This window comes from Theileria orientalis, chromosome 2 (genome assembly GCF_000740895.1).
Source record: "Theileria orientalis strain Shintoku DNA, chromosome 2, complete genome".
Taxonomy (NCBI): Eukaryota; Apicomplexa; class Aconoidasida; order Piroplasmida; family Theileriidae; genus Theileria; species Theileria orientalis.
The window spans coordinates 509802-527327 of NC_025261.1; the positions used below are offsets into that span (position 1 = coordinate 509802).

At 41.3% G+C, this 17526-nt stretch overlaps 8 protein-coding genes across 8 annotated transcripts; 3 read left to right on the forward strand and 5 right to left on the reverse strand.

The window, feature by feature from the left end:
* Positions 1-38: 38 nt before the first annotated feature.
* TOT_020000251 (conserved hypothetical protein) lies at positions 39-6363 on the reverse strand (the record flags this gene model as incomplete). Its single annotated transcript, XM_009691990.1, has 5 exons — positions 39-3095; positions 3195-4208; positions 4413-4583; positions 4722-6034; positions 6066-6363. 5 exons carry the CDS (start codon positions 6361-6363, stop codon positions 39-41), a joined length of 5853 nt encoding a protein of 1950 aa, XP_009690285.1.
* Positions 6364-6753: 390 nt separating this feature from the next.
* TOT_020000252 (conserved hypothetical protein) lies at positions 6754-8230 on the reverse strand (the record flags this gene model as incomplete). Its single annotated transcript, XM_009691991.1, has 5 exons — positions 6754-7023; positions 7056-7817; positions 7874-7990; positions 8020-8090; positions 8122-8230. 5 exons carry the CDS (start codon positions 8228-8230, stop codon positions 6754-6756), a joined length of 1329 nt encoding a protein of 442 aa, XP_009690286.1.
* Positions 8231-8391: 161 nt separating this feature from the next.
* On the reverse strand, positions 8392-10003 carry TOT_020000253 (uncharacterized protein; the record flags this gene model as incomplete). Its single annotated transcript, XM_009691992.1, is given in 5 exon segments — positions 8392-8574; positions 8581-8710; positions 8740-8831; positions 8861-8995; positions 9110-10003. Coding segments are annotated over 5 exon segments (1434 nt in total).
* Positions 10004-10219: 216 nt separating this feature from the next.
* Positions 10220-10996, forward strand: TOT_020000254 (uncharacterized protein; the record flags this gene model as incomplete). Its single annotated transcript, XM_009691993.1, has 5 exons — positions 10220-10279; positions 10422-10555; positions 10585-10768; positions 10803-10907; positions 10964-10996. 5 exons carry the CDS (start codon positions 10220-10222, stop codon positions 10994-10996), a joined length of 516 nt encoding a protein of 171 aa, XP_009690288.1.
* Positions 10997-11007: 11 nt separating this feature from the next.
* TOT_020000255 (hypothetical protein) lies at positions 11008-11314 on the reverse strand (the record flags this gene model as incomplete). The annotated part of the gene is made up of 3 exons (XM_009691994.1): positions 11008-11157; positions 11188-11250; positions 11282-11314. The coding sequence occupies 3 exons, from the start codon at positions 11312-11314 to the stop codon at positions 11008-11010; spliced, it is 246 nt and encodes an 81-aa protein (XP_009690289.1).
* A 184-nt stretch (positions 11315-11498) lies between these two features.
* On the reverse strand, positions 11499-11859 carry TOT_020000256 (ribosomal protein L39; the record flags this gene model as incomplete). The annotated part of the gene is made up of 3 exons (XM_009691995.1): positions 11499-11547; positions 11596-11699; positions 11857-11859. 3 exons carry the CDS (start codon positions 11857-11859, stop codon positions 11499-11501), a joined length of 156 nt encoding a protein of 51 aa, XP_009690290.1.
* Positions 11860-12088: 229 nt separating this feature from the next.
* Positions 12089-12624, forward strand: TOT_020001039 (hypothetical protein; the record flags this gene model as incomplete). Its single annotated transcript, XM_009691996.1, has 3 exons — positions 12089-12162; positions 12231-12416; positions 12453-12624. The coding sequence occupies 3 exons, from the start codon at positions 12089-12091 to the stop codon at positions 12622-12624; spliced, it is 432 nt and encodes a 143-aa protein (XP_009690291.1).
* Positions 12625-12867: 243 nt separating this feature from the next.
* TOT_020000258 (conserved hypothetical protein) lies at positions 12868-17140 on the forward strand (the record flags this gene model as incomplete). Its single annotated transcript, XM_009691997.1, has 4 exons — positions 12868-14614; positions 14818-15750; positions 16106-16854; positions 17126-17140. The coding sequence occupies 4 exons, from the start codon at positions 12868-12870 to the stop codon at positions 17138-17140; spliced, it is 3444 nt and encodes a 1147-aa protein (XP_009690292.1).
* Positions 17141-17526: the final 386 nt, after the last annotated feature.

The window sequence follows — 17526 nt, forward strand, 5'->3', positions numbered from 1 at the left end:
GTAGTCGTCTACTTAGCTACTGTGAACGTTTTAAAATATTACGCGAGTTTTGTTATGTAGTTTTTCACATTGTTCAGCAGGCCCAGGTTATCTTGGGAATGTTTTTCCAACAGGCGGGTCAGCGAGTCCACGTCGTGGTACAGCACCTTCAAATTGGTCCTGTTGAACTTGTAGTCCTTGTGGCGCATGTATCTGATCACGTAGAAGATCGACTTCAGGAACGCCTCGAAGAAGTTGTTGTAGGCGAACTGCACGTAGGCCTCGGGCAGCCGCTCCACGAAGAGGTGCACCGTTTCCGGGAACCTCTCGACGATGTTTTCGATCTTGTGGCCCTCGAGGATGTCCGGGCTGTAGAGGCTGTAGAATATCTGCTTCCTGAAGTCCACGAAGACCACCTTCCACATCACGATCGTGATGACGTCGAGGATGCACTGGTTCGCGTCCCTCTTGAGTATCCTCTGCGAGGCCAGGATGAGCGAGCTCAGCGACTTCGAGTGCGGGAGCTGCAGCAGCTGGTGCGGCTCTATAAAAAAGAAGCGCTCCGCGTCGGACACCGTGCTCGTGCCGATCGCCTTGTGCAGGAACTCGTACTCAGGGTCCCGGCTGCGCAGCTGGTTGTAGTAGAACTGGAAGATCTCGCCCGGGATCTCTATTATCTGGTTCGCGACGTAGTCCAGGCTCGAGACTCGCGCCAGGTCCTCCATAACGGACTTGTTCTCGAAGTGCTTCGCGTAGCTCTCCAGGTTCGCCAGGAAGTTCGCGTGCGTGGAGCCCTTGGGCGACTTCCCTCCGATCGTGTGCTTCAGTCTCTTCCAGAGAGTCCTCTTGCTCTTCTTTTCGATCTCATCGTCGCTTCGCACCTCGCCGTTGTCTCCGCACAGCCCTCCCGGCCCGCTCCCTCGCGCTCTCCCCTCGCTCTGTCCCTCCTGGTCTGGCAGCGCCGGCTCTCCCTGCACGAGGTAGAAGTGTATGTTGTAGAGCAGCTTCAGCGCGTAGATGTTGGAGATTCCTCGGTAGTATGACCTCAGCGAGCTTTCGCAGGCGTTAGTGAAGGGCAGGATCAGCCACTCCACTGGCGGAGCGAGCTCGAATGAGGCTGAGATTGAGAACTTGAGAACCGTGATCAGGTCCACTGCTCCCGAGGTGCACATGTTCTCAGGCCCTATTGACTGCCAGTTTTCGTGCTTCACTGCCGAGTCGACCAGCTCCGTGATTCCCACGAACTTGTGCTCCAGCGCTCTGATCAGGCTCTCCTTGATCATCTTGATGAACTCGATGTGCCCGCTCAGCTTGTGGTTCGAGTTTTTGTAGGTGAAGAACATGCAGTTAAGCAGCCTCTGCTCCTGCAGCCCCGGGTCCGAGACCGGCGCCCTCACTATGTAGCTTGCGTCCACTTCTCTCTGGAAGAGCATCAGCTTCCTCAGCTGGAACATCAGCACTGCCGGGTTCACTGCCACTGTTCTGTACGCCCTCTTCAGGTGCAGGATCGAGCAGTTGGCCAGCAGCGAGGAGAACTCTGCGTACTGCACGAAGCCGTTCCAGATGCTGCTCGAGACCGTGCACTGGTGGCGCAGCATCTGCAGCATTTCCTCGACGACCAGCGGGAAGAGCGCGTTTTCGTCCAGCGAGACATCGTTCGTCTCCCGCGTGCCCTCGATGCACTCGTCCGTGAAGATTATCGCGTTTTTGTTGACGATGAACCTGAATACGTTGATCATGTTGTACAGGTCGCTTTCCTCGTCCGACTCGAACAGGCTCAGGTACGGGATGTTTTCCGAGAGCCGTGGGTAGAGCACTCTGAACATGATCACGAAGATCGCCAGGATGTAGAAAAGCGCCTCCTCCTTGATGAACTTCGCGTACTCGCACAGGCACTTGAATAGCTCGTTTTTAAAGGTGGCTGCTATGAAGCGCAGGTACAGCGCCGTCGCCGCCGTCCTCTCCTTGCGCGAGGGCGTCAGCAGCGAGTAGTTCCACTGGTCCCATTCGTCCAGTTGGTTCCGCTGGTTCCGCTGGTTCCAATGGTCCCCCTGGTGCCATTGGTCATCCTGCTCCTCCATGCTCAGCGTCACTGGCGCCTGCTCCTTCAGGAGCTTCGACATGAACACGTGCACCTTGTTGTACGCCTTGTCCAGGTGCATCCCCTTCATCTGCGTCACCACTGACTTCGACACGTCGTTCAGGTTCTTCAGCGTGACGAGTTCTATGCAGCTCTTGTCGTGGTAGATGTACTCCGGCAGCAGGTCCTCCGGCTTGTACACTCCTCCGCTTCTGTACTTGCCCATGTCGAACAGCAGGTACGAGTTCAGGTCGCCCAGTCCCGTCGGCAGGTAGTGCACGTTTGACGGCATCTGCAGCAGTATGTAGAGCTGCTTCGCCATCCCTTCGGTCACCTTGAACTTGCTGTTCAGCATCGAGTGCAGCCTCTCCTTGATGCCCGTGAGCGATATTCTCAGGCGCTTGTAGAACTCGTCCGTCTGCTCCGTCGCTCCCTCCTCCTGCTTCTGCGTCTCCGACTCCCTGGCGACGCTCTCGTCCACCCCCTTCGCTTCCGGGTTAACTATCTTCGAGAACCAGTACGCCCTCGCCGCCAGTATTGAGTGCGCCACGATCGGGACCTGGTTTTTAAAGTTGCTGTTTTCGTTTCCCTTAACGCTCCGCTTCAGCACGTTAAAGTTCGGCAGCACTCCCGTCTGCATGAACGAGGTCGTGTATATCACTGCTTGGAAGTACTGCGGGAACTCCGAGTATGCGATATTGTCGCAGCTCAGGTACTTGTGCAGCGAGCTGCAGATCATCAGCACCACTGGTTCCTCCATTCCCCAGCACTTTGAGAGCGCGATCGGGTCCACTCTCTTCTTAAAGTACCTGTTCCAGCCGGTTGGCGACGACAGGTCGCTCTTCGCCGCCTTCCTCGAGATGAACTTTCCCGGCTTCGTCCTGTACTCCCTCGGTATGCACTGTCTGAAGCAGAGCGCTCTTCTTCTTCTCAGCTCTGCCAGCACTGAGATGTCGTCGTCGTTGTAGAAGTCCAAGTCGATTGCGAAGTCCTCCTCCTTCAACTCCACCTCTTCTTCGTTGTTATTCCCTTCACACTGCCCAACCTGCCTCGACTCAATCATATTTTCCTCCCTTTTCTCCCCCTTTTGTCTCAAGGCCGATGCTGAGGCTCTCGGCTTAAAGTGGTCCGACACGTTCTCGTCCAACTCCTCCACTGTCACCATCGACTTCAGCAGCTCCAGCAGCATCGCCTTCACTCTATCCAGCGGCTCCTGGTACGTCTTCTTCGTCATCTTCGAGATCGCGAACTCCTTCAGCCCGTTCACCTTTCCCAGCGCCTTCATCAACTCCAGGAGCACCTCGTTGCACATCTTCGACGCCTTCGCGTCCTCCTCGAACTTGAACCCGTGCTTCAGCTCCTCCTCCGGGCTCTTCGAGTTAAGACATCGCAGCCACTGCTCCTGCAGGTCCTCCGAGTGCGTCGGTATCAGGTTAATGACTCTCGAGAGCTTCTGCAGCAGCGAGACTTGCACCACGTGCAGCTGTCTGTACATCCAGCGGTAGAACTCCGGGATCACGAACAGCTTTTCGCTGTGTATTGCTATTTCCCCCTTCGAGAACGAGTCGATAAGCAGCAGTACTCTGTAGCGCACGTCCATAATGTGCACGTTCGTCGACGGGCTCTGGCTCGTGAACGTGTCTCTCGGCTTAAGCACTATTTCCAGGATCGCGTACTCGAAGTCCGTGACTGCGCACCTGCTTCTGTACGTCTCTATTGTCTTCCTGAACTTGATGAGCGTCTGGTCCAGCACACCCAGGTTCGCCAGCAGGTAGTCTCGCAGGTCCCCCTCGTCCTTCGCCAGCTCCGGGTGGTTGACGAAGCTCGAGATGTGCCTGTGTGTCAGCATCAGCGCCTCCAGACTCAGCAGGTCCCACTGACCTTCGTCCATGTACTTGTCGAACAGCGCGTACCTCAGCATTGGCACGTTAATGTCTGAGGGCCTCTTGAAATGTGCCAGGTTTTCGTAGTCGATTGTGAAGGGGTACGTGTCGTAGTCCTCGAATATCTTAACTATGTCCTCTATCTCGTCTGCCAGCCAGTCGAACCTCGACCTTGTGTTTTTTGTTCTACACCTGTTGAACAGGTTAAGCATGTGGTTGTCCAGTCTCCTTCTCGTCGACTCCAGTATGAACATTGCTTCTCCCGGCTCTCCCTTGCTATCCTTCAGGAATCCAAGCCCGTACTCGTTTGTGATCCTTTCTGGCTCCTCTTTCTTCACTGCCTTAATGACACTGTCCACTAGCAATGACGCGTTTATCTCTCTATTCTCACTCTGCTTACTCGTGCCTTCATTTCCCTCTTTGTTATCTACTCTACCTGTTGCAACCTTATCTCCTTCTCTCGCCTTCACAACTGCCACCTTCACCTCTCCCAACTTTGTTGACAGTCTTTCCGTTTTTTGCACCAGCTGACTGTATGCGTCCTGGTTCACCAGCTTCGCCCCTTTGTTCTCCTGGCTGCTTTGACCAACTTCTGCTACCTTCTCACCAACACTACTCCTTCTTTCCCGTCCACTTTTTGTCTCTACTGTGCTCCCTGATTTACCTGATTCTGTTATTACGCCGCTTACTTTCCTCTTATCTTCTGGCACACCTGACTTACCACGATTTACCTTTGCTGGTGCTGAACCAACACTTGCTTTGTTGTCACTTGACTCGACGGATTTATCCTCTAATTTTACCTCAATTTTTTGTTCCTGACTCTTTTCAACCGTTTCAACCTTTTCATGTTCATGCTGAACCCTGCCTTCTTTATCTTGTTGACTTCTCCTCTTCAGGGCCCACTCAGGTGCCTCATTCACGGCTGTCGGTGATTTAACATTCGTCGACGATGACTGTTGTTGGTTTCCATGTTTTTTTCCTGGTCTGTGGTCTCTATTCGCGTCCTTTTTATTTGAAGGTGGAGTCGTGGCGTGCCCCTTCATCATTTGCACTACTGTTAGGTTGTCTATTGTATTCCGCCCTGGCACGCTTCCTACCTGTGAGTTCACGTTCAAAGCTTCTGATGTTCTTTGCTTATTGCTCACTACATCAACCTTTCCTCCTTTATTTCCCTTATACAGGTCGTATCTTTCCATGTCGTATCCTTCGTTTTCTGATACCTCCATTGGTGTTGATGGGTTTGAAAACGTGTTTAGTGTCAAGGTCGTGTAGTCGTCAATCGGTCCCGGCTCTCGCGGCATAAACATTCTCGAGTGCTTCGCCTCCACCTGCACGCTCTTTCCCGTCAGGTGCGCCTCGAACTTCTGGTAGTCTCCGTTCGGGTAGAACTTTGCCACGTCCTTCCACAGCTTTTCCAACTCCGAGTACACTCCCTTTTCGTACTTCGCGTGGTTGTCCATCCAGTGCTGGAAGCAACTCGAGATGAGGTCCAGTCTCTTCTTCTCCAGGTCGCAGAACTTCGTCTGGTACTCCGCTGCGTTTCCTGCGAAGTTAGCTCCTTCTCCCTTCTGCTGATCTTTGTTCTGCGACTCCGCCTGCTTCTTCGACAGCTTACTCAGCTGCGAGAGCGTGTCCACGTCCGAGTTTTTCAGGCTTCCTATTTCGTTCAACTCCGGCGCCGCTGCGAACAGGTCTCTTATTTGATTTCCCAGCGCCAGCTTCGCTCTCGCAGTTCTACTTTTTGCCTTAGATATCTGCTTCGGGTCGTGCGACCCGTGGTGCGCCAGCTCCTCCTCGGTAGCCGTGCACTCCTGCAGCTCCTTGTGCGCCTTCAGCACTCCGTCGACGTATTTTTTTATCTGGCTGTGCGAGTAATTCGGCGACTTCTTGAACTCCTTCAGCTTCGGGATGAATCCTGATATGTCCTGTCTGAACGCTCTCTTTTCGTCCTTTCCGAACGTCTTCAGGTACTCGGTTGAAAACGCCGAGAACGGGATCACCACTTCCTTTTCCAGTCTGTTTGACAGCTGACTCGACTCCTCCTTCACTCTGTTCAGAAAACTCACCATTCCCTGCATCACGCTCAGCACTCCTACACTTGTTTTTTCTTAGTTTCAACTTACCGGCCTGCTCCGCCGTCGCTGAGAGCACTACGTTCGACACGTTTGCCATGTTTCCTCTCACCATCAGCAGCGCTTCGCACGCCTGCGGCGTTAAACTTCCTGACGATGCCAGGTTGTAGCACGTTAACAGCTTCTGCTCCGCATCTTTGATCGAAGTTGCGAATGTGTCATATGCTTCCGCCAAGTCGCTGAATACGTCCCTCAAAACAACCAGGGAATCTAGAGAGACGTCCGTTTTTAGTCTAATTAGCGGGTGAAGCAGCTCCTGTTGGCTTTCTGATAAGTCATTCAGCTCCATTGCTCAATTCCTTTTTATATTTTACAGAGATTGACTATTTTACAATCATAAACTCACATAAGATACATTTTTCTTTAATTTGTTAAATTTTAGTCTTAAATAGTGTTTAAATTTAAAATGTTGCAGATGTTTCTGTTTAGATCAGAACTATTGCCTCATTTTATCTACATCAGTTTATCAACACTATTTATCTTTATTCTTCACATTATTTTCTTTTAAGTCTTCTTCTTTTTTTCTTATTCAAAATAAATTGTGGAAGTGATACAGATTCATTTATAACTTCCTTATTTGGTGTGTAGGATAAATAGTGTGTTAATACTGTTTTAGATAAAAACATTCAGGACGATGTGTAACTATTTTAATAGCGCTTTAGTTTGCTTCTGTTTTATGTTAAAGAAAGTTCGAGAAATCGTAACTACATTCTTTGTATGTACATTGCTCGTCGATTCTGTAAACTCTGAAATTGTGTTCGGACAGTATCTCTTCTCCTAGGGAGTGTTCGTTTTCCTTGCTTTCCTCTTCCGCCCTTTCTTCCTTTCCGTCTATTTTGTTTCTGTGTGTTTCTTCTCTGAATTTAATTTTGTGCTTCTGCGATTCCCTCTTCCTTTTTCCTGTCGATTCTTTTATCTGCTCTCCCGTACTCAATTCTCCAGTTTCAGGCTATATGTTTTTTCTTAGCTTCTTAAACTTACCTTTTCTTTACTCTTGTCTATATGTTGACTCCTGGTTCTACCGTCTTTGGATACGAACGTTATGTAGTTCCTTTCTAAATTTCTTGAGGATGACATAAAAATCTCCATTTGTTTCTCTGGTTTGCTCTGACTTGGCTCCTTTGATATCCAGCTTCCTGGTATCGAGCCCTTTATTCTTACTTTGTCCCACTCGTAGACTTCCGCTTCCTTGTTATTCTCCTTTTTAAGCATGTGTTCGTTGGCTTGGTCGTTACTCCACTGGTCAATCTTATATTCGTTTGAGTTGACGCTTTCGTAGGAAAGCAGCATGTCGTTGAAGAACAGCATATCATCCAGTGTGTGTTCATTTGGGCGCTTGCGTACTGGAGTTTGTAGCACCTCGTCTTCAACCTTCACCGACTGATCGCCCTCCCTCTCGGCAGTTGTGCTTTTCAGATCAACATAAAAGTGTTTTTTTTCAAAATTGGACTCAATGTCGTTCGTGTAAATTAGGAATACCGAATTCTTCCTGCACATTTTCACTATGGAGTTCAATTTCTCTCCGGCCAATTTGTTGAACTGATGCTTGTCCTGCGCCAGTCTCTTGTACAGCCCAAATAGCGAATCGATTACTAGGCAGTGTATATACAGTCTGTGACTTGCCAAACATGCTTCCAAACAGTTTAGAATTGTTGCAAACTCATCTAAGTCTCTAGCCGGCAGATACAGGAAATTCCTATATATTATCTCGTCTGCGTTAAACTTACTTGAGTTCATTGTACTCTCTGTTCAGTCTACGTTCAGAACCCTGGAGGTTAATAAAATGAATATTTGTTTACACATACCGAAGAATCCAACATTTTCTTTAAGTGTTCGTATTTGAATCCTAGTTCAGTGTCTATTAGTACTATTTTCCCGTTAAGATCCCTTGTATTGATCAGGTCATATATTATGTGCTAATGGCCGTCATTGTTTTTAGACTTACCGATATGAGCATTGTTTTCCCTGAGCCTCTGCGTCCTGATATGCTTAGTACGTTCCCTAGTTTGTAGGATTCTATACATTTTTATCACTTCACCCGTCTTACTTAGGCTTGTTTCTTGTATGTATGGGCATGACTCAATTGTGAAGAATCTGCAGTTTTTTGTGAAAATATCATAGAAGCACTCGTTGTATGTACATGTTCCGGTCGCCATTGACTTACATATATCAAATGTGTCAACATACGCCCCTATTCCCCTCACTCCCCTACACCATCCTTCTCTAACACACCTATATAGCCTTCCTCTTTTTATTTATTTAATTTAAAAGCACGTAGAGAATACAAAATTACTAAAATACACTTCAAACATCAAATTTAAATTTTATCTATTTTATTCAGCAGTTCCAGCTCCTTTTCTGAGAGATTCTTTGGCAGCTGCACGTTCAACTTCACGTAGTGGTCCATGTCCTTGTACGAGCCTATCTTTATTTCGTCCCCCTGCTGTGAGTACGCCGGGACTTCGACTTGCTTGTCTCCCATGAACGTTGCCACTGTCACCTAAACCGGCATTACTCCCTCGGTCCTCACCTTGTCGCCCAGTATTGCCTTCGTGTATGGAATATTGTACACTGTCACTATTCTTCCTGCTTCGATGTACTCGTTTTTGTTTTCCTTGAGGTTCAGCTTGACGTGCCTACTCCATTTTAAGTCCTTCAAACTTACAGGTTCCCGTCCTTCATGTGCAATCCTCCGTAGTGCCCCTTCCCCTTTACTGTGATCACCGACCCTATTTTAGCGTTGAACGGCACCTCGACCTATAAACTGTCAATATTGCCCAGCGTACCTTAACTGTCGTGTCCCTCAGCACTCTTCCTGTGTTTTCGCACTTGTTGCAATCCTTTAGTCTATGGTGCCCTGTTCCTTGACACTTCATACACGTTCTTGACGTTCTCACGAACCCAAACGGCGATCTCTTTTCCTATTAATGTTATGTTATAATGCCGTTGTCATTATGTTATAATGCTATTATGCTATTATGCTATTATGCTATTATTCAGTGCTATTAACCTATTACTAGTAACATTGTTACTACACTATGACTATCATTTCTTGCACCGACCTTGTGTTCCATTCCTTGCCCGTTACATCTTGTACAGGTATCAATATATGATTTTGATGCTGACTCGTTGAAGTTGCAAAAGTTGCAGTGGTCCCACTTCCTCACTGGAACTGTCACTTCTCCGCCCAGCAGTAGTGTTTTCAGGTCAATTTCCGCGTTGCACGACACATCGAACTTGGACGATCCTCTCTTTCTCATCGACTGGTTTCCCTTTCTTCTTTCGGACTTTTTACTTCCGAACAAGTTCGAGAAGAAGTTTCCGAATAAATTGGTGCCGAAATTTGGTCCAACTTCCTCATCGTCGTCCATTATTGATATCTCCAGTTCCTCTGAGGTATCGTCCATGTCGTCTTCGTTTGAATCTCCCAGGGATTCCATGTAATACATGTCCTCCGGGCCAGCGTACTGCTCATAACTCCTATCGTACTCATCTCTCATCTTCTTATTTGACAACACCCTGTATGCTTTATCTATGTCCGATCTTAGCTTTGGGTCCACTCCCGGCAGGCTCTTCAACGACTCGTTGATGTGTTCATACTTGCTCCTAACATCTTCTGCTGTACACGACTTATCCAGAGAGAGAATCTTATAATAATCTACAAATCCCGAGTTTCCTTCATAAAAATTATTCTTTGCTTTAGTTTCTGTGAAATGTTTTAGAGTCTCATATTTTGACTCGAAATTGTCATAATAAGGTGCTATATCAAAACTATCCCGATAGAATCCTATTCCTGGCCTTCTTATAAAGAGCAATCTTGCTCCTAGGGTTGGAATTATGATGTTGTACGAACTGTTGTTTCGGATTTTTATCGAATGTGTCAGTTTGTTTGACTGGATTACGAAGAGTATATATATGCATATGTTCATATAAATAATTTTAATCAATAACATTGCGATTTTTAAATTTTAAATGGCCATAAATGAAACACTGATTCTTTATTTGGCCATTTAATTCTTGTGTTAACCCACATATTTCAATCTCAGGCAACATCACCTAGTTTATTTATTCCAATATTAGTTTTTATTATTTCTTTTTAATTTTTTAATATTTACTTGGTTTTCCTGATATTCATCTCTTCTAGTATGTCCGAACTTGAGGATATAAACCATGAAATTGCAAGACTAAGACAAGAATATGAATCTGTTCGTAAACTTATTTAATATTTACCTATTTTACTCTGTTATAATTGAAATTGTTTTTTTATTTTTTTATTTATAGCCAGGTTTTGTACAATACTTATGCAGATAGCCATTTTATTGTCCTTAATTGACTAATGATTTGTAGCACTTAAATAACAACACTCCTTCGGCCAGGGTGCAGTATGAGTACGCTTGTATGCTCATGTGCTCTCCCAAGTCCTCCGATATTTCCACCGCCATCGACTTGTTCGATGAGTTGATAAGGATACAATACCAAAGGTACTCGATGACCATTTATTTCTTTTTAGCGTAAACTGTATGTATCAACTGGCTATGTGTTACATAAAGAAGAAGAAGTATGGGAAGGCAAGGAAGTACTTGGAGCTGATTCTAAGAGTCGTATGTCGCTCCCTTTTAATTGAATTGCTTAGGATCCTAGAAATCAGATGGCTTTGTCCCTTAAGAGCGTTCTTTATGTCTTACTTTCAGAGGGTTCGTTGTTTATTACTCATTGTAATTTATAGAGGCGATGTTCGGAACCATCTTTGCCATAATGACTGGTTTGTTTTTAGGCTTTAACGCCCTTCAGGATTCTGCGTGTTCTCTATGTATAAGCTTTGGAGGAGATAATGTTTTAATACTTTTAAGTACTTGGGTATACACGTTTCTATGCACATTATATATAAGTCGTCGATACATGGAGCATATGTGTTTATTTAACAAGGTTATCTTTAGAAATCAACGAAGGTTGTGAAGAAGTCGTAGGCTGCGAACACGAAGATCCAATTTGCGTAGAAAACTCTGTGGTTCATCGATTTCATTGCGCTCTTCGAAGCCTTATAGTACAGGAGAGGCAGTCTGGGACTTGCGTTGTGGATCGTCTGCATATTGCTGTGTAGCTATGAACATACCTCGGAGCCCGTTGTGAAGTGTCTCGACGACGTTACATTCCTGCCACATCGGTTCGAGATGGTCTAAAAATTTTATGATTGTTCTTGTAATTACCTTTAACGCGTTGAAGGTGCACAACAGTCTCATTATTGTGTATAATATTAAATATAATTACAAACACAACATGAGGCTGTGATGGTGAACTAAGTTCGATAAATCCCGTTGGATTTGAAATTCCCGGTATACAAAGGAGGATATATGTATATGACTATTCACATAGATTGGTGTTATCAAATTATGCTAGAAGATTTGAATCTGAATGTGGTTGAAATTAGAGCTTCAGTTTCGTCCTGCGCCAGTACCTCCTCTTGGCATTATACCTATAAATTATTAGTAACATGATTGTGTATTATATTACAATATCATACCTGATTCGGTTGTCGGTCTTTAGTCTGAACCAGTGTGGTATTGGACGATTCTGTTTCAACTTCTTTGCAAGATGCTTCTTCATTACCAAAGTCTTGTTAGAACCCTGAAATATAATATTAGTTAAGAAAATAAAGTTACAAGGTAGGCAAAGATGTCAGATTCTACTCTTATTTATTTTCATGTACCATAAACATCAAATAACTATCATTATTGAAATAACTATATATCCAAATATTCTAAATAATTATAAATAAACAAACCATTGTTAGGAATCTTTAAAGTTACTCTTATTAAGTGATAGTAAGTAATAAAAACTTTTATTATGTTTAATGGGGAATATAGTGAAACTGTTATTGTGTATATAATTATAAGTAATACACGGAGAATAAAATATAACATAGAATGATATCGATGTTAATTGGTAATATGAATCAAATTTTGTTAATTAATGATTCCTTATGTATTTAATATAAACAGTGTAAAATATAGTCAATGGAATCAAATATTGAAACGAAATGTTATAAAGGTGTTCAAAAATTAAACAAACTATATGTTTTGATATCTGTGTAAGCACTTAGTTATATATTTTATTATAATTTTTAAGATTCATAATTGTGTTCACTTATTTGTTCAGAAGCGCCCCTTCTTCATCGGAATCACAAAATCACAATGGGTTTTACATCTCAACTTTTGACTTTGAGTCATATTTTAAATCAAACATACTACTTCAATATGGAATCTTGGGGTATTTGGGATTCCCCTTCAAAGTAATCGAATTTATTAAAAATAAAAATTGTTTTATTGTTCAAATTAATAGTGAGTATGTTTATATTAAAAATAATTGTAATAACTTTAGTTGTTTGTCCAAATTGCAACTAATCGTCAACAACATTTTCCCGGCACACTCACCTATTGAATTTTCATTTAATGGAACAAATGGTGAATCTAAAGTGAAATTTGAAATATTGAAGTTTAACAATAGCTTATCTAGCTTAATCGATGATGATTTAGTTTTAAACACAACTTAATCTTCTAGTATTTTCATTCTGATATCTAGTAGGATTTTTATATACATTTAAGAATTTTATTTAAATATAACATATCAATGATATAATGTATTGCCATAAGGCCACCACTGGAACATTTTTGATAAATATTGGTCATTGTGTAAAATCCCATGTATCCATGTTTTATATATATATATTTTGGTTTATTCATTAGATTTGTAGTATTTATATTTTATTTGTTTTTTCCTATATATATTTTGAGAAATGGGTGATAACGAAGGCTCAAATCCTCCATCCAAGCGATATAACACCAGGCCCAAAACAAAGAGCAGTTTTGTGGCCCTTGAGGATAAATATTCAGCATACATTGTTGACACGAGCCCCAAGGTTGGTAAAAGATCTAGAAATTCAATCAGTGCAGACTATGCTGAGTACCAAAGGTATGTACATCCACAAATGCTCCCAAGGACTGTACAACATAACCAAATTAGCCAGGAATATGGCTATAGAAACATACAGGGATATCAAATGGCAGGTGAACCGATGAACACGATGGCTTTCAGAGGAAGAATGATTAACACGGGGTATAACAACATGTATCAACCGAGTCATGGGTCAACAATGGCCCCGAACATGAATATAATGTATAAGAATCACCAGTATGGTATGCACATGAACTATCAAGGGGCTCAGATGGCAAGCGCTATGGTACCGCAGCCTCAGAACGTAAGAGTGGTGAACCAGATGGTTTATCCGCGGGACGCATCTCCATATGGCATCCCAAATGAGCACTTTAACGCAAATGTGAATATGCCAATGAGAATGAATCAAGGTTATAACGTTCCACACCATTCATTCGTGCCACACGCAGCTCAACAAGGTTATGTTGGCACCAACTATAACCCTAACCTGCAGTTTCCTAGGCCAACGCAGCCGGACCACGCCACTAATGCTATGGACACGAGTAACGTGGCACAAGGATTCGGTGTTCAGAACGTACTGTACCATCAAAGAGCAACGCCACTAAAAAGGGACGTGGAAAACAAGGTTGAATTTTCGCCTAAACCCGAACAAGAAAAACACATTCAAAGGGCACCCGAAGCGGATGAAATTAAAAGTTATTTTAAAGCAGTAGATGTCATTCTCAAGGATTTGTCAGATGATTCAAAGTTAGAAAGGTATGAAGGTAGCTCATTCGGATGTGTGTCAATAGTGGACGAGTTCAAACTCACAGACCCGTATAGAATGGTAAACATAGAGTACGCTATCACCCAAGAGCTGTATTCGGAGATCACACAGTACTTGGACTCCATTAGCAAGTCGTATGTTCAGTTGCCGCTCAACGTGCCTCAAAATAGAAGAAACGGAAATAGAGCCGGAAATCGCGCACAAAATCAGAAAATTTTAACGGCAGATGACGGCAATGGAGAATTGGACGACAATACGAGTTCCGAGCCCACAGCCGACAAGGTGAACGAAATCGATCTTGAATTCACAAACAATAATATAAAGTTGAAGCACGAAAGGAAGATATGCCCTATAACGATAGACTCGTACAAGCAGCTTTCGCTGAACGAGGCGAGAAGTTTGATGAGTTTGCTTAAGGACTCGAACGCAGTGAAGGCAAACCCCGTCGCCAAAAACAGAGTGAAGATTATAATCAACAGCCACGACGACACAAACTATAACTACTGGGTTTACTTCCCCGAGGACTCGAATAATGAGTATGTTCTTAAGCACCAGTTTGGCTCCTTTGTGGCCAACGATTTCTTGAACAAAAGGGTGCCGCTTTACACTAACGTGGATTTTGGGAAGACTGACCCCTCGTTCCTGTTTGGCGGCAGCGCCAATAGAAAAGTAACCAAGCTTTCACATGTGTACGGGCAAGTTTCGAGATCATACGACCTTTTTCTCGCAAACTTAAACGGTAATATTAGCTTGGGGCTTTCAAAAATTATATCTGAGTCTGAGAAAGATATAGGAAAGGCAATACACACTCTATCGATTGGATGTAACATACTTTATATACCAACTCTGTTTAAAACAATACACTTAAATTTTTAAATCTACTGTGATATGTGATAAATTATTAGAATGTGTATGTTAATTTAATCGATTTGTTTTACCAATGTTTAGATCTAATATATAGATCGTTATAATAGTGATCATAAATAATTGTAATTATTTTTTATCAACATTGTACAAATATGATAGATAATACGATAATAAACTCGTTTATATCTTATATCACAGATTCAGTCTCTAAATGTAGTCATTGCGTACAATATGTCGTTAAGGAATTCGATTTAAGTTACATGAACCTTAATATATTATTTTCTGGTAATTACGTAGGATACTGCAATTCGATGTACGATGTATTCAACGAACTTTATGATTTTTCGTCCATTGCTTATTCTAAAATTTTAAAAAGATATAAACGGTGGGTTGCTGTGGAAGTGGTTGACATGGATAAGTGTATGAAGCTGATGAGTTATCCAAACTGGGAACTGTACTTCTATAATGTCACGTACGTTCTGACCGTAGAATCAATCAAGTTCTCGAGGATTTCACTCTGTGTAATACAATTTTTATCACTCATATATGTACCATATTGCTGTCACGTTTTCATCACAACTCCGAAATCTGACCCGTACTATAATAACTACACTGTAAAGGATTGGATTTTTACATATTTAGTTTTTTCTTTTAGACGTTACGGCAGTATCATAGAGTCATATTATATGATGATCGTCTTGACATCATACTTTATAGATAATATTAACAGGGGTAAGCTGGTTTCAGGCATGACAAAGGTTGAATTAATTGGCTATATTGATTATTCTTGTTGGTTAATTAAGTTATCAAATGACAAAATTAAAAAATTCAGGGATGTCATAGGAAGAAAAAATATTTTAAGATGTAAAGAGAGTATGACAAGAAAGCTGTCATCGTTGTCGTTAAAATCATTGATCACACTTGACAAATTAACCATGAAAATTTACTTAGATACAATTATAATGAAACAAGCCAGGTTTTTAATTTTGCTAAGGGAGTTAAGCAAAAAAATGCTATACGATGCAGTTGACGAGTGTAAGTCCAAAGGCATACATTACATCAAACTGGACGATGAAAGAATAGGAATAGATAGTTTAAATGTGGATAATCTATAAATATGTAAAATGTAAATATATATATAGTATAAAAATATGGATAATTAATAATTAATATAAACTGCAATGAGCATATACACACACTATCGATTGGATGTAACATACTTTATATACCAACTCTGTTTAAAACAATACACTTAAATTTTTAAATCTACTGTGATATGTGATATATTATTAGAATGTGTATGTTAATTCAATCGATTTGTTTTACCAATGTTTAGATCTAATATATAGATCGTTATAATAGTGATCATAAATAATTGTAATTATTTTTTATCAACATTGTACAAATATGATAAATTGTACGATATTAAACTCGTATATATCTGAAGTCACAGATTCAGTATCGGAATGTTATCAAGATGTTAATCGATGCATTAGTGACATATTATCTGGTAAATGTATACCATCTGACAGTAATATAGAATTTAAGATAAAATGTATTGAATTTACTGATTGTTTACTCAACAATGTTTCAAGGTTTTCATCCCGTGTACGTTCTAATGTTAAAGCAAAATATAAAAAATACATATCTGTAATGGTTGATTCTAGTACGTGTGTTCAATTAATGAATTCGGCTAAATGGGATGTTTATTTTTCAAATTTTGTATTTTTGCTAACTAAAGAATCAATTAGATTCTCAGTTGTTTCGGTATGGATGATACAAATGTTATCCTTTATAATTCGGGGTAACAAATATTCAATTCAGTACAACTACGATAAATTTGATTACGAGACTTCTAATGATTGTTTTCTTCGTATCAAAAACCTTATTAGCGATATTGATAACTTATTTTGGTTAAGATCATTTGAGTGTAATTCTCACATGTACTTAAACATGTTCACTAACCAAATGGTATATAATCGTTTTTATATAAACACAAATCCTTCATCATTAATAAGTAAAATACTTGAAAATGAGCACTATTGTGAAATGTTTAATAGTATAAATGATTATTTTATTAATACTAGAAATGACCTTTATTCATTTTTTTCTAATAGGTGTTCTGGCTTGTTTTTTTATGATGATCTAGATGATAACAAAAAACACCAACCAATCAATTTAAGAAGTCATTATATTGTAAGTATCAATAGTGTTATTAAACATGAAATTATTTCTAGAATCGTTAAATATAATGATAAAATTGTGGATGCAACTAATAATAATTTGTTAATAGATTCTGAATATGCAAAAAAATTACTTTTATATGATCCAATTCATAATATCAATATTAAAAAGACTAATATTTATATATGATATTATGTTATTAATAAAAATGGATTGTTCAAATATATCATTAGACTGACTTTATTATTGGGTACGTTATTATCATAATGTATATAATTTAAAGAATATACTTGAATAATATATCTCAAATATCCCCAAATTGCAATAATACACATATTGAATGAAGAAGGTTAATTAATAATTAATATAAACTGCAATGAGCATATACACACACTTTCGATTGGATGTATGATTATGTATGTCCATACTGTTTAAAACAATTAACATAATATGCTAAAATACATACTACATTCTTTTATATTGTATTTATCTATAGATTTAGTGATATACAATAATTATATACTAATCTTTTACTGTTTCTATAAGTCAATTTTCACATAAATTATCTGAATTCTAACATCACGTCTTAAATTATATTTATGCTAATTGGTAACAACAAACTATACAAATAATTGATAGGCCTTTTTTATTCTTAATATGTATGAATAGGGGTGATTTATATAA